The 16,913-nt window shown below is 37.4% G+C and overlaps 1 protein-coding gene across 1 annotated transcript in view; it reads right to left on the bottom strand.

The window, feature by feature from the left end:
• DMD (dystrophin) overlaps positions 1 to 16,913 on the bottom strand; it is a 1,988,221-nt gene that overhangs the window by 1,326,764 nt on the left and 644,544 nt on the right. Inside the window, 1 exon segment of the mRNA XM_054695791.1 lies at positions 14,441 to 14,616. Coding sequence (XP_054551766.1) covers positions 14,441 to 14,616 — 176 coding nt within the window.

The raw sequence follows: 16,913 nt of genomic DNA, 5'->3' as shown, positions 1-16,913 counted from the left end.
GGCGTTTGCAATTGTATGGGGGAATATAAAAATAAAATTTAATATTTAAAAAAAAAAAAAGAAATATGACATAAGAGAAAGGACACTGTCTTCAGTTAACAGAAATTTGCTTCGTTAACCACCTTATCAATCTATTTTCCTTATGTTTACAAGATCTCACAAGCTTAAATATATTTCTAGTTTTATATGTGTAACCTGACATGTGTCTCTCATAAAATAATACATTTCAGTACAGTTAAAATTTAATGATTCTAGATTGCACTGAAATGCATCATTAAAAGATACTAAAAAATCACTCTCTGCATAGTTTACCTTACCCTAAAATACTCATATTTTATGTGTGCTTCAAAATCTCAATTCTAGTCCAAAACATAAAATTTGTCCTCAAAATTATGCATCTTCTTGTCAATTATGGCAAACCAAAGTATATGTTCAACGTGTAACAAAAAATATTGCTGTTTAAAATACATGTCTTGGATACAAACCAGGTGATTTAATATTTTTAAGCTATAAATGCCAGAAAACCCTATGAGTTATCTGACATTGATATTAATCTTTGTACCTTCCCGGACAGCTGATTGCACTGAATTTTATCAAACTCCTACAAAGAATAGCTTTTCTGCAAAAAAGTAGAGCTTAACTGGTAGATAAAAAATTTATCTGGTAGATAAAAATTACTCTAAAATGGCCCCGTTACCTTAATTTGATAACACATCTTAATCACCTAGACATACATTGATTATATTTATGCTTAAAATATTTTATAGTTATAAAGGAGTAACTTTTACATCTGCTGTTAATTTCAGAGAAACACACCTGAAAAAGTAAGGAAATCCTCAAATGTTAAGATATTACTACAATCTATATTAGAGGAATTACTTATTCACAAGGTGTGAAAGCTTGTGGACCAAAAATTGCAAGACCCAGAGGATTGGAAATAAAATGCTGCTAATTCACAGATGCCTAGTGTCTATTTTTCAGTTTCAGTAAATTGAAAGTCCCTTTGAAACACGGTTCTATGCAAGAAAATTACCTTAACCCAGGTTAATAGAAATATTCTCTTAAGTGATAGATGAAATCTTGTCATAGTAATAAATTTGTGATCCTACAATGTAATGTGCTCAAGCTGAAAATCCTGAACCATTTATTTTAAGATCACATTTAATGTTTATTTAAAATGATGAAACTTAAGAGAAGTCGTATATATGCCCTTGTGAGAAATAAATGTAGATCACTAGAGGGCGCACATTTCCCTTTCATAGCTTGTCTGGTCCTGAATTTGGCTTCTTTTTTATTTTCTTATCTACATAATGATAACGTGGTGACAAATGGATTTTTCATGGGAGTTCTCTTACAGAGAAACATGAAATGTCCAAAGATGTAGATAAAACGGTGTGAAAAGAACATGTTAGTAAGACACTCTCAGATGCACAGTTACAATGCCTTCAGCCATTTAAAAGCACACAAAGAAGTATTTTGAAGTCATAATATAGTGAGTCCCTTAAGAAAATGTCTTCAATTTAGGGAGACATGCTTCATACAAATATCGTAGTAGAATTTTCTGGACTTTGTAACACTGTAGTTTTTCACTAGTTCATCAGTTGTACCTAATTTTTGAACACATAAATATCTGGACACTCATATTCTATTAAACTGTCTATAATGACATTTCTAGATGATCCAGATAGAGTTTTTTTTTTTTTATATATTCAATCAAATTCAAAGAAAGAAAAAGGAAAAAGAGCATTTAATCATCTTGCTCATGTCATGTCTTCATGAAGGAAACATTAATTCATCTCCATGGTTACTGTGGAGTTATTTATTATAATCTTCATTTTTAAAGACAGATCAAGAATAGAGTTTTAGAAACCTCCTTTAATTTCAACATACAGGGAAGCACAGAGTTAAGATTCAAAACCAAGTCTAATACCAAAGAGTCCCACTACACTAAATTTCTTCTCCTTTGTTCTGAATAAAATAAAACTCATTTTTAAAAATATTAAGGAAAAGTCCACATGAACTTCCTGTTTCATGCCATATCACACAGTCTGTCATTACTACTGTGCTATTTTGAATTATGCCAGATTTGATTGGAGTCTCAACACTAGGACATTAATTCTGAACATTTTCATTAGCCTAAATATGATTCTCGCTTGCATAACTGATACCTTCATGAAATTATAAAGTTGTTATTTTCCAATTTAATTTTTACTTTGAAATCTTCCATAATTTCCTAAAATCCTCAAATTTCCTGCCCACAAATATATTTTATGAGGTTTGAACTGATACCACGCACAGTATCTTGACTTGGAAAGACTCAACTACACAAGACCTCCACTTCTACCTTGATTGGAAAAAACACATCTAACTTGGAAAGACAATTTTTCACTGAAAAAGACCTTTATATTTAAAGATAGTCCAAAGGTCTGAAGCAATCCTCGAGTCAATAAGACATCAAAATGTGGGACCTCCATACTCCATGGAGAGCACACAGTTTCCATAGATAGATCTAGGCAAATTCTTAAGCAGTCTTAGTCAATCTTTTAATTTCAGCTAAATAACTGATGAAATCACCTTTAACTTCTCATTAGAAGTTAGCACAACACACTCAGAGCTTAAGAATGTAGCAAGCATCCTGTGCCACAGGTCTGGGTGCAAATCCTGGCTGCTTTGTTTACCTAAGTTTTGTGATCATAGCAAGTTGCCTCACCTGTTACTGATTTTTCCCATTGTTCAAGGGGGGGGGGCAATAATAAAAAAAATACAATGCCACTTCAATGATTAGATACATTAATATGTGCAGAGTATTTAGAAGAGAGCTTGATGTAGTAGAAGCCATATACATATTAACTATTATTTTTAATACCATCTCTCCTTAGTGGGTCTAAACCAGTCCCATGCCCCTTCTCAAGTTTTTGTTGGAGGTTAGAGTTTCTCTGGAGTTTTGTTAAGGACTAAAATAAAAGCCATTCTTGTAATCACAAGAATAAAAACTGCTAAGAAAGATATAACAAGGATAATAAACATCACCAATTGCAAAATAATCTCACCTATTGTATCATTCATTGCAAAATAGACAAATGATGGTCCACAGGACAAGTCTAGCCCATCACCTTTTTTAAAAATAAAGTTTTATTTAAACACAGCCACACTTATTCATTAACATGTTTGTGGCTGCTTACTGGCTACAGCAGCAGAGTTGAATAGTTGCAAAAGAAATTACACGATGCACAAAGCCTAAAATAATGACTGACTGGTTCTTTAGAGAAAAAATGCATCAGTTCTCTGTGCTCTATTGAGTGAAGCTGAGCTGTCCTCTCTTTTAACACTCAGGTGGGAGCAAAATGGTGTGGTTTACAATAGCCATACTGCTTTGCTCCCCGGGGAACATATGGCTCTCCATAACCAGGTTAAAGCCCCCCTTCCTTAGTTTGGCACTGAATACCTTGTGTTGTTTGTTTGTTTTAAACCCAATCTACCTTTTCAATCTCATGCCTTACTTCTCTCTGATCCCATATTCTCTCTATCCCAACTTTTGCTCCAGGCAAACAAAAACACTCAAAATCCTGTGTAAGTTCTGCTTGTATACAATATGGGCTGCCCCCTAATTTTGAAACATTCTTGCCTTTTCCTTGAGTCCAAAATATCCCTATCCTTTACCTGTTCACATGGGTGCTAATATCCCCATGAGCTTTCCACGCCCAACTCTCCAGAAGGAAGCTTTTCTTCCTTTCCCCTTTTCTAACATTTTATTGGTACACTCATGGCATAGTTTATACTAGAGTACAACCTTCCTGAGGGAAAGACGGAGTGTGATTTATGGTTACAGCAACTGGAACACTTTACAAATCACAGCAATACTTTAGATATTAGTTGCACGAATATGAAAATAAGCAAAAACAGCAATGTTTCTGTCACCACATTTCTTAATACGGTGAACTAATACAGACCACAGGAGCATTCAAAGATCCCCTCCATACATTGGATGGTGCCTTGGATGCAGTGGGAGGCAATTTAAACATGAAATACCCTCAGTGTGAAAGCTGGCTGAGTTTAAAGGACTTCACAAGCTTTTATGTTGTGGGCATTTAAAGTTTAAATAACTTCCAGTCAAGTTTCAGAAGTTATCTAGTGCAATGTGGAAAGCCATTTAAATCTGATGTCTACTTACTGTCCCACTGTCATTTCCCGGGCATCACAAGTTGTTTCAACCCATCTACTTCTTTTAGTGAGCATGGCTATGAACTTGGTTAAAACACAAAGCAAAACTCACTGCTCCACAAATTCCGTTTCTTAGCTCAGGCTGACATAACAAAATGCCACAGAGTGAATGGCTTAAACAACAGAAATTTAATTTCTCACAGTTGTAGAAAGCAAAAGTTCAAGATCAAGGTGCTACCACACCCAGTTTCTGGCTAGCACTCTCCTCTGGGCTTATAGATGGTCACCTGTTCACTGTGGCTTACACAGTAGGGGAGAGAGAGAGCAAGCTCTCTGCTATCCCTTTTTATAACTGATGTCATCACGTGGGCCCCATCCTCATGAACTCCCCTAAACTGAGTGCTATTCCAAAGGCCCCTTTTTCCAAATGCAATCAAATTGGGGTTAAGACGTCAAGATATGAATGTTGAGGGGGGACACAATTCAGTTCATAGGAGCCAGGCATGATTTTATGCATGTGTGGTGGCCTGTTGTGTCCTGACTTAGAGATGGACAGTTTTCTGATAAAGAAACACTTCTGAATAAGAATATTCTCAAAAGATATTGGAATATTTTCTGTGATAACACAAATGTGTTCATGAGAAGGTAACTGTTCAAAGTTAATCACAGGGAACTCAATTTTCTCCTGGGGAAAGGGTGTATATTTTTACCTAAACAATCATAAAAAATATCCAGTGTGAGGGCAAACAAGGACGAGCATATAAATTTCATTTCAAAGGCAGAGAAATAGATCCTGAGTGAGATTAGTGACTTGCTTCAAATACATCATTTATGAGGAGAAGATCCAAGATCAGGACCCATCTAAGCATTCATAAGCCCACCGCTTTTGGATCCATTGCCCACATTGTCCTATGTATCAGGTGGACATATATTTCCTGCCATTGTGTGACCTCTGGCTTCCACATGGATCTATTCAATGGCAGCATCAGTGCATTACGGGGGGACAGAAGGGAGAATAAAGCCAAACTATTTTTCCTTCACACTCCACTTTTAGTGGCATTTCTAGAGCAGCTCTGTCTCCACTGTGGCTTCATTTTGCCCCAGATGGCTCCTCGGTTCATAGGCAGTCTGTAAGAGGGCCCCAGCTTTGGGGATCTGTCCCTCCCTCCTCTGTCCCTCCAGCCTCACCATCTCTGTGTTACTTCCCAGTGTTCCACAGCTGGTTACCCTGCAGTATGTTTTCTCCTTCTCAAACATAAAGACTAGTTTCTGTTCACCTGACAAGATTCTGACAAATACCCATTGATATGCCAGGAATATTTAGTGAATGTCTACTATGTGATGTTTTTGTTGTTAAGCGCTCTAAGTCTAGAGTCGAAAATAAATGGGTCCTGCCCTCAGAAGTATACAGAAGATACAAATCAGAAAAGAAAATGATTACAATAAAACTCTGCAAGTGTTTCAAAGGAAGAATTAACACAGCTGAGACATGCCTGGGACATTAGACTCTCAGAGGGACACGGAAGTTGGGGGGCAAGAAATGTGAGTTTGGGGAATGGAAAAGTAATATAAAGGGCATCTTAAGTAGAGGAAACAGGAAGGGCATAAAAACAGGTGCAGAGCATTTGGAGATCAGCAAGTGTCAACTAAAGCCGAAGCAGAGGGCAGTGCACTTGAAATGTGGTTGGTGGTTAGTCTAAGAACTATCATTTAGTAGCCTGTGACCAAAAGGGTCACCGGAATATAAAACTGCTAAGTCACCAAGCTTGCAGTTTCATCTCAATTTTTTTTTAATTGAAAAAAAATTCCTGTACAAAGGAAGCCATTATTGACATATAGCCCAGCTCAAGTCCCTTATCTCATTATGCTCCAGTAATAGTTTGTTGGCTACTTTCAGTTGCACTGGCACATAAAAAAAAGTGGTTGGGGGCCTCCCCTGGTGGCGCAGCAGTTGAGCGCTGGGCTGCGAAGCTGCCCACAGCCTCTGCAGAGCCAGTTTGATCCCCGGCCACCCGGCAAGGGTCCCACATGGCCCGCAGACCTCTCCTGCCTCACCCGCTGCTCCCCTCAGCAGTGTACTTTGGTCCTTCTGCCTGTTCTGTTCCCCGCTCTGGCTCTGGTGAATTCTCTCAGCCCCCGTGCTCCTGACTGTACCCAGTACTTGTATAAATAAATAAAAAAATCTTAAAAAAAAAAGTGGCTAGGGGGAAAGGGAGTGAAGTCCTAGAGTTAGACAGCTAAAGACCATAAAGGAATTCCCAGGCCATGCATTTCAAGAACTACTGGCAGAGCAATGAACTAATTAAAATTGCACCTTTAAAATACCCCTCAGGAGACTGTGAAGAGGATGGATAAGAAAGGTGAGAGTAGAGGTAGCAATTTTGTGCAGGAAAGACTGACCTAGGGTGTGTGCAGCCAGGGCATGAAGGAAGGAATCAATTAAACAGAAACTGAGGGGTGTACTCAGAGGGATTTACTGCCACAGCAGCTATCAGGGCCACTGGGAATGACGGCGCAGGCTGTTCAGGGCTCAAGTCCAGGAGGTGCTGATCTTAGAAATGCTGATGGGAGGGCCTCCATGCTGGTGCAGGCGGTTGAGCGCCGCGCTGTGAAGCTGTCAGCAGCCTCCGCGGTGCTGGTTTGATTCCCGGCCGGTCAGGGAGAATCCCACATGGTGAGGCAGACCTCTCCTGCCTTGCCCACTGCTCCCCTCAGCAGTGCTTTTGGTCCGTCTGCCTGTTCTACTCCCTGCTCTGTCTCTGGTGAATCTTCTCACCCTCCCGCAACTCTGGCCTGTACCCCAGCTCTTGTATAAATAAAAAAAAAATAAAAAGAAATGATGATGGGAGTGCTACTCTCCAGAGCTGCGCAGCCCAAATTGCAGAACCACATTTGAGATTTCCATAAGAAATCAGTTGTAGATACCCAATGGGCATTTGAATGGCAGAGGTGCAAGCATCAGGGGTGATGCTGAACTGGAGATATTAATTTGAAAATCAACCTATGATACGGCTGATAAACGATAACATGATCAATGATAATTGTCCTGAGATGGTGCCATGAAAAGAAATGAAGGCAAAATGTGAAGTCCTGTGGATACTGACAATAAAGGAGTAGGAAGAGGAGACTGAGAAGCCATAAGGAGAAAAGAAATAGGAGAGAACAACGTCCCAGAAACTGAGGAGGAGGAACATTTCAAGAAGGGACTAATCATCGCTGTCAAGCACAGCACAAAGGTCAAGAAGGATAAGAACTGAACAGTGATCTTTGGAGTTGGCAATTAAGGAGCTCTCTGGCGATTTTGCTGAGAGTAGCTTCAGTGCTTGATACGGAGTATGAGAGGGTAAAAGCAGGAATCAGAAGTGAATAGAGGCAGTTCAGATCTTCAGATTAAAAATCTTTGTTTTTTATACGCAACTACACTTCTTTCAGATGAATAAGTGTGACTACCACTTTCTTCACTCAGGGAACAAACAAAACTGCATGCCTCGGTTCTGGGAATATGGTCGTGTCTACCTAACTGTTGGCATCTCTTTATGCCTTGTATTCTGGAAGAATACATTTGCATACAAGTGTCGCATTTATGCTCAGAGTTATGTGCCATAGTTCCCATTATAGTGTATTTCAGTTCAAAATATGTACTGGACATCTACCATATGGAAGACTTCATACCAGGTCAGGTGTAAGACATGGACCCTGGCCCAGGGAAGCTTGGAGTCTAGTGAGTGAAAGAGGCATACAAATAGGTCATTTAAACATACAGCAAGACAGGTGTCACAAGAGAGAAGAGTAGCATCTATATACTTCAGCATCGCCTGGAGTACATGGCCCCTATCAACAAGGTTGGTTTGAGGAAAGAGAAGCAAGAATAGGGTTGTAACTGAAATGTGTCTGTTGCATTGATTTCCAAAGTGTGGGCCTCAGCCAGCAGCAGCAGCAGCATCTGGGAACTTGTTAGATGTTGAGATTTTCAGGCACCACCCTATTTCTACTAAATCAGGAACTCTGTTGGGGACTAGTTATAACCAGTAATCTGTCTCTCTATGAATCCAGATGATTCTCAGGCATGCTAAAGTCCTGAGGTCTGAGAAACGCTGAGCACCACTGTTCTTGTGCAAAGGTTCTCAAACATTAAGTCTTATCAAAAATAAAAAAGAAACTGGAGAGATTGCAAGACTCCTGGGTTCACCAGCAGTGTTTCTGATACAGTGAGTTTGAGAGGAGCCCCCAAATGTGCAATCCCAATAAGCTACCATGTTATACTGCTATCTCATGCCATTTTACATATCATTGCTCTAATCCCTTAACATGACTATAGAATTCACATTTCTACATTCTTCCAAATGTATTTAATGACTTATTTTTGATTTCTATGACAAAATAGTTTTAAGAATCTTAAATGGATGGTTATCTTTTTTTGGAATATCTAAAGATGATATGTAATGTTGGGTCTTCACAAAAAATAGTTTCTAAATTGAATTCTAAGTTTATGATCAAGGTCATTTGACGTCAATACATAGAAAGTAGGGCATTACAACTGTAACACTGGAATAGAAATTAGGTGACTCAGCACTAGTCCTTATTTTGCAAGTAAAAGCAAGTTATTTAACCTTCTGAACCTCAATTAACCTGCAGCCAGGGACAATTCTAGAGTCTAGTCTCCTTAGATAAAAGAAGTAATGTTAATTTTTTCTGGCCTGTGCCAAGAGGCAAAAATGTTCTTACTGAAACCAACATCCCAAGTATTTCAGGATCAAATTAAAATATAAAAAAAATTAAAATCAGCTTTTACATGCATTAATCAGATTTGATTCTTCAAGTAAGTTCAAAGCTCTACTTTACAATTTGCAGATTATAATTTGGGAATAAAATTTAAAATTAATGTCTGAAACAGAAATAGTTTAGACATTAATCTGATAAAATTGGAGCAAGAGGGGTCTTATCTCACATTTATCTAATTTTTTGCCAAGGGTGTGACATAATGTTATTCAGGCAATAAACATAAAAAGAAAGAAAACAAAGATTAATCTGAAAAAAACAATAAAATAATAATGCCAGTCAAAACACATGAAGGTCATGAGCAGAGAAAGTAAAGTAAGACTGTCTGCTTACCCAGGAGAAGCAAAAACAGGCTTGGAGAATTTGGATATTTCTAAATGCCCCTATAAATGTCTTGAGGTCAAAGACACTAATTTATTAACATTATACTTGAGAAAATTATCTTTATTAAAATAGCATTTACTTATAAATGATCCAATCTGCCACTGGTTTCATCCAGTTGATGCCAAAATGTAAACAAAAGGTTTCGTGAGAAATCCCTTAAATAACTATTACATGATTAGTAACTGAGCTCCATGATAGACTCCAATTTACTAGATAATCAATCTAGTTTTAACCTAGTCTGAGTTCCATTCTCTGCTAATTACCTGTATGTAAAAATAATATCACTGAACAGCAGGGATAATTTACTGGTAGGAATAATTACTTTGTGACCCAAGATAATAGAACACTTTTGAGATATCTTAATGCAAAGCAGACGATTTATACAATAAATATAATGTAGAAAATGTGCAATTATTAAGGAATCAATTAAATGTAACTTAGATAATTAAGAAACTATAGTGTGGTACAAAACTGAATGTTAAAATGTTAAATCCCTTAATAGTTTTGAATAAATAATGATATCATGATAGGTAAAATTAGAATTATTAAAGATTCATAGAATGCACATTTATTTGTTATCAAGAAAAATTCCATGAGGAGCTAGCTAGGTAGATTTCTTAAATGCTGTTGGAATATAAAATTTCAACTGGTACAATTAGATGAACTGTATTACTCTTTTAACAAATATTTGTTGATTAAATTATATGCATGGTTCTATACAGGGAATATAAGGGAAATAAAAATTATAAAGGGCCTCCCTGGTGGCACAAAGGGTTAAGTCTCAGCACTATGAAGCTATCAGCAGCTACTATGGCACAAGTTTGATCCCCGGCCAGGGAGCTACCCACATGGCACAGCAGACCTCGCCTGTCTCACCTGCTGCTCCCCTCAGCAGTGTATCTCAGTAGATCTTCCTGTTCTGTTCCCCACTCTGTCTCTGGTGAATCCTCTCATCCCCCATATCTCTGGCCAACACCCCAGCTCTTGTATGCATAAATACAATTTTAAAAAAAGCATAAAACAGAATGGCACTGCTGTGAGAAAAAAATCATATGGGTGACATTAGGCATTGGCACAAAGAATAATGCAATTTATTAGCATATTTGGAAAGAACTGGGGGAAGTCAGACATAAAAATCAATGGAAGAATAATGACGACTACCATAAGAAGGGCCTCATGCTTTATTTTTGAGGCAATAGGAGTTACAAAAATCTCAGATGTGGAAAATCAGCATGAAAACATTTCAGAAATAGTAATTTGAGGCAAATGAATCAGAAATGGGCATGACCTAAAATGGGGAGAGTGGTGTATATCTTAGGGTAGGGTAGACAGTTCATTAGAATAATTGGAAATGACCGAAATGAAGTGTCTTGCCCCATGAAATAAAAACAACAAGTGAGGACCAAGGTAAGAGGTAGAGATTACTGACAGGATTGGTGAAGTTGGGTGATAAATTCTGTATGGAAAATGAAGATGAGAAGGTAATTTTTTGTTAAATTCATTAAATTTGAGATGCCTAGTATTAGATTTTTTTTCACCAACAGTACATGACTACCATCTCCATCACCACAAACACCACATTGCCACCTCAATCACCACAAACATCTCTACCACCACTGCCTCCCTCACCACCTGTACCATCTCTAATGCTTCCATCACCTCTCTCACCTCCATAAAACTACCTCTACCTCCAAGATAAACACCATTCTCAAACACCAGGAATCACAGCTACTGCATATACTGAATTTTACTACCTCACAGGCACAGTATTAAAGGTTTATTTCTTAATCCTCACACTCGGTGTTATAAAGTAAGGACATTGAATCTGAGACAGAGATACTAGGTAATGTTCCCGGGACGATAAGCTAGTAATTAAAACAGGCAAGTTTCAAACATGAGTAATTCTGATTCCAAAGTCCATGCCTTTGTGTTTTCCAGTATTTGCTTCTTCTTTCAACATCTAAGCAATTAAATATAATAACTAAAATATTTGTACAGTCTATGAGTAAGTAGGTGTAGTTAATTGGAGCCAAGAAATGTTTGCGGCAGATGAAATCAAAAATTTAAGTACTTGCTAGATGTTCAAGTAGAATGACCCGATCAGAGCTTTAAAGACATAAAAGTGAAATTTAAGGGTGGAAGTAAGACATGATGCTGTAAGATTTTGGAATCATTCACTTAGAGAGAGTGCTGAATCAATGAAAGGAGACAATTTAGAAAAAAAGAGGTCAGAAGGGCAAACAGATGGATTTATAAGGTACTGCCCTAAAACTGGCAGGAGGAAAACCAGGTAGAGTAGTAACTAGAGAACCATTTGTATGTCACAGAAGCTGGAAAAGGCCATCATTTTTAAAAGAAGAACATTCATTAGATTGTCAAGATTATAATCTTGACAGTTAAATGCTAGTGTTTCTCTCATGGGATAACAGAGGGACCCTCAAACTTGCCACCATGAAGCCCTGGTCACATTTGCAGGATGCCTCTTGAACCATTACAATATTTTAACCTGATTCCATTCTGTGGACAATTTCACTTACTGAATTTAACTGCTCCTAAATGTTTGCTTATTTGTTTTATTTGTTCAGTCTAAATTTATCAATCTAGAGTCTGATACAGAGTGTGCACGTTATCGTACTATCCAAACATGGGCACATTTGGAGTGAAAGTTGGTGCTACAGATAACTAATATTTATATTAGTAATACTTTAAAAAAAACGATTTATTTATTTATTTATACAAGCACTGGGCACAGTCAGAAGCGCGGGAGGGTGAGAGGATTCACCAGAGCCAGAGCAGGGAACAAAACAGGCAGAAGGACCGAAGTACACTGCTGAGGGGAGCAGGGGGCGGCAGGAGAGATCTGCGTGCCATGTGGGACCCTTGCCCGTCGGCTGAGGATTGAACTGGTGCTGCAGAGGCTGCGGGCAGCTTCGCAGCCCAGTGCTCAAATGTTGTGCCACCAGTGAGGCCCTACATTAACAACACTTATTATGCATTATTATACAGAAGGAATAATCTGGGAAGGATTCAGGTAAACCAAGACATAAGATCACCTTGGTTATATATCTACTGAAGAAACATTTTACTACACAGGCTAGGTTGCAGCCTTGACTGGGAACTCTGTAGCTCTGTGTATGATTTAGCCTCATATACTGTGTTGGGTTACTGGGAAGAATAAATGATATAAGCAGATAAAACCTTTATTATAGATCTGACCATTTTCTAAAATGCTCTGAATGTGTTAGCTTTTATTTAAGTAGTATATTCTTTATGCTCCCAGTTGGACATCCCATTCTAGATACTTAGAAAAACTGCTGACAGCATCAGATAGAAACAAAATTTATGAAACAAAAAGTCATCAGAACACGTTTTTGCTAAACAAATACATGCTTTGAACAGCTGAGAATAAGCTTTAGAAGACTGAGATGGACATGATCAACTGCTCTGTTAATTCTGCAGTAGGAAAGCAAGGCAGCTAAGTTTCCCTATTATAGTGTTTAAAAAATTAGCGGAGAACGTTTGAGTTGTCGCAAAGTATTAATAAATTCAGGATCCTACAAAGCATTGTCTGTAGACATTTATTTAACATGAATTAAATTAATATCTAAGTTAGGAAGGCAAATTAAAAAAAAATTAATTGATTAATAAGTTTTACTGATATTCTTTTGCCATTATGCTTTTTCTCCAACAATGAGTGGAGTCCTTGAAAGGGGTTGACCCAAACAAAATGCTAATATTCAAAGAATTTGAAAACAATTTGACTAGAGCAAGGGTCGGCAAACTTTTTCTGAGAAGAGCCAGAGAGTAAATATTTTACATTTTGAGGGCCATATAATCTCTTACTCTTTAAAACTACTCAACCCTGTCTTTATGTTGTAAAAGCAGTTATAGATGACACATTGGTGAGTGAGCGTGGTTATGATTTGATAACTTTTTATTTATGGACACCAATGTTTGAATTTCTTATAATTTTTACATGCCATGAAATAGTCTTCTTTTGATCGTTTTCAGCCATTTAAAAATGCATGAGCCATACAAAAACTGCCAGCAGGCTGGACTCAGCCTGTAGGCATTAGTTTGCTGACCCTTGGGCTAGAGGAATCACTCAGCCAAGCAAATACAAGAGAGAAAGTACCGTTAATTTACTGTGAAATTAGGGAAGTAGGTTATATGTCATGGATTAATAGAGAATCATTGAAAGTCTCAAACAAAACACATGAAAAACTTCTCTAGGTGCTTTTACTTTGCCTAGAACATCTGACATGCTATTTTTAGGTATGTGTTCTTCTCATACTTCTTTTCCTTGTATACGAAAATTCTAATGTCAAGTGTTCCAGACGTTCTAAAACATATGCTGCTTAGAAACATAAGGCAGATTTCAATGTTCTTTCTTAATCTTAGAATTATAATAACTGGAATGAAAAGGAAATTGTGGCACTTTATGATTTTCATGTTAGCTTTGAATTTATGAAATTTTATTCTCATCCTTTTAATATACCCACAGATTTACAAAATACCTAACTATCTACAATGTCTGGTTGAGAAAGCCACAAAAAGATCAGTTTAAAAATTCTAACACCTTTAAGATAAGACTTTAGAAATATCAAAGAACAGGAAATCTGTTCAGTAATTACTCCTGATTTAGGATGCGCAGATTGAGACATTATGTTCTGGTAAACTAGCAGAATGGATCTCATCTATTATTATAGGTGTACTTCTTCATGAAAATGTACTTTCCATTACTGGAAAAAAAAGACATTTAATGTAAAAGTAGGTACTGAACAAGCAGGCTCTTTACATGTTCAAAAAAAAAAAGAAAAAAGAATAATTCTGAGATTAATATGTGTCCTTAGCAGTTCATCCTCTGTGACTCTTAATTCTGAACAGTGTATCTACTAAGTATTCAGTTTTTGTTGAGATAGTGATACCCTGGCAATTTTTAAATCTCACCTCATAATTTCCCCACTACCTTAACTGACATTACAGGCTCTCAAGGCTTCTGGGAATATTGCTCAAGTAAAAACACTACCATCAAAACAGCTGCAAATGAATTTTCCTATTCAACAATTAATCACTCTCCACTTAAGAACAGAGCCATTAAGTCAGATTCTCTCACCTTTTCCTAATTTCAGAATCCACAATAATTTGTCTCTTCTTCTGTGGAGGTGGTGGAGGAAGTTCCTCTTGGGCGTGCTTTACCAGGATTTGTTCCCTCGTGGTCACCATAGTTACTGTTTCCATTAGAGTTGTCTGTGTTAGTGATGGCTGAGTGGTGGTGACAGCCTGTGAAATCTGTGAGAAGCATTGAAACAGAGGTCACACATTGCTTGAAAGACTTCAGCAAAGACTGCTTGAAGTGGCAAAGGAAAATAATGAGAAACTGTTCCTGCTTGTTGGTAAATTGACCTTCAGATCAAAATAGCACCATATTGAACCCAAATCAAATTGTTTTGTCTGACTTAAGTTATGTTGACTGAAATGGCAATGGAAGGTAATCTCAAAAGCCGAAGTAAACTTGTGCCTCTTCAATTTATTGGTCAAGCTAAAGAAATAAAGGGGACAGAGGAGAAACTCTTAGGGTGCCATTCTGATATTTAATTAGACATGCTGTTTAAAGTGTTCAGAACATCAATATAAGTATTATGAAGACATCCTACAACCAATCCCATTGTCTGCCACATTGTAAATGTTGACTAAATACCTTGTGGAATACATCTTTGGTGATCATCTATAGTGATTATACAGTCTACACATGTTTAAAAAATATCATGTCAAATGAATCATAGTGAACTTTTTTTTTAAGCATTAAATCTTGTTTTTTTTTTTTTAAGATTTATTTATTTATTTATACAAGCACTGGGTACAGTCAGAGGCGCAGGAGGGTGAGAGAATTCACGAGGGCCAGAGCAGGGAACAGAACACGCAGACTGATGAAGTACACGGCTGAGGGGAGCACTGAGTGGCAGGAGAGGTCTGCGCACCATGTGGGACCCTCCTCTGCAGCCAGGGATCAAACAGGCGCTTACAGAGGCTGCAGACAGCTTCGCAACCCAGCGCTAAACCGCTGCACCATGGGGGAGGCCCGAATCATAGTGAACTTTTAATCAAATAAAATCAAATAAATGAAATGTCTTTTACAATAAAAGGTTAACATTAAGCACCAATTAGTCCCATAAACACATGTTGTTCAAATGCTAAAGAATGCACAACTCTTGTTTGATTTAAATTAGCTAATATGCAAAATATTTCCATTTCCAAAGTTAATATTAAAGAATCTTCTAGATTTAGAATCACGTTAATTTTCTGTTCAGACTTGTTTAAAATTGTTTTTATCAAATTACTGTTTAGAATAATATGGTTTGTGACCCACGTCACGAGAGGCCACCACCTCAGTACACGGACATTATTAGAAATGCTGTCAAATGTGAGACACCTGCCATCTTTCCTTAACCACCGATTCTCAATCCCGTAGTGCTGTCTCAAAACTACCTATTGGGATTTTAACCATTACTCTTCTAGTCATCCAGGTTATTTGGATATCTATTCCCAAGGAGACCAAAACACTTCTGCATTGGCTTCACTTTTAGGTACTATGTATCCACTGAGCCAGTCATCTAGTTGGGGCCAAAAATCGTTTCACTGATTTTCTGGAACAGACTAAGATATACAGAGAGGGTTTGGGGTCACTTTCCTGCCTCACACTTGGAGACTGACATTCTGAATGGGAGAAAATCATGGAAGCCAAATAAGCAAAGACAGTGAAGTAATAAAATCCTTTGTCACAGGTGCAGCAGACCTCTCCTTTTTCACCCACTGCTCCCCTCAGCAGTGTATTTCAGTTGCTCCGCCTGCTCTGCTCCCCACTCTGTCTCTGGTGAATCATTTCACACCCTGCACCTCTGGCCTACACCCCAGATCTTCAACGTAAAAATAAATAAATTCTTAAAATAAATAAAATAAAATCCTTTGACACAATGTCTTGTATAAAATCTGCTTTAAGACAAACACATTTCATAAGTGCTACTTTTTGTGCAAGCAACACCCTTAGATACGTCATAAGGTCTTGTGAACTTAGATTTTGGTAGCCTAGATAGTAAAATAAGTGGACATTAAGAGATACTGAGCTACATGCATCTGTGCTCTGCATGCAGAGGTTTTTTTCTTCTCTAAGATCTCCATAGATTCATTATTCAAAATCATTCGTTGGTCCTCAAACACTAAACACATAGTCCATCAAGTTATGCCAAAATGAAGGCAGAATGTAATGTATTTTTTACAAATGATTAAAATATAATCTCAAAACTAATTGCAATCACTGAAAATCACCATTATACAATCAAATTAAATGTACCTTTACTAAAAAAGAAAATGGATTTTAAGTAGGAATCCAAGAACATTTAATTTTTTCACAGCAATATATTAATCATGTGCAAAACTGTACACCATGATGACTTGAAAAGAATATTGTTCAGATGTATGTTCTAATTTTATATGTGCAGGCACCAGGATGCAGAGATTTTGAAAACACAAAGTTATTCTTTGTGGTTATATCTAATGGTATGGAACATTTGTGCTAGTGAGTATTTGGC

Source organism: Talpa occidentalis, unplaced genomic scaffold (assembly GCF_014898055.3).
Source record: "Talpa occidentalis isolate TD23 unplaced genomic scaffold, MPIMG_talOcc4v2.1 talOcc4.15, whole genome shotgun sequence".
Classification (NCBI taxonomy): Eukaryota; Metazoa; Chordata; class Mammalia; order Eulipotyphla; family Talpidae; genus Talpa; species Talpa occidentalis.
This window is presented reverse-complemented; position numbering and strand designations above follow the sequence as displayed.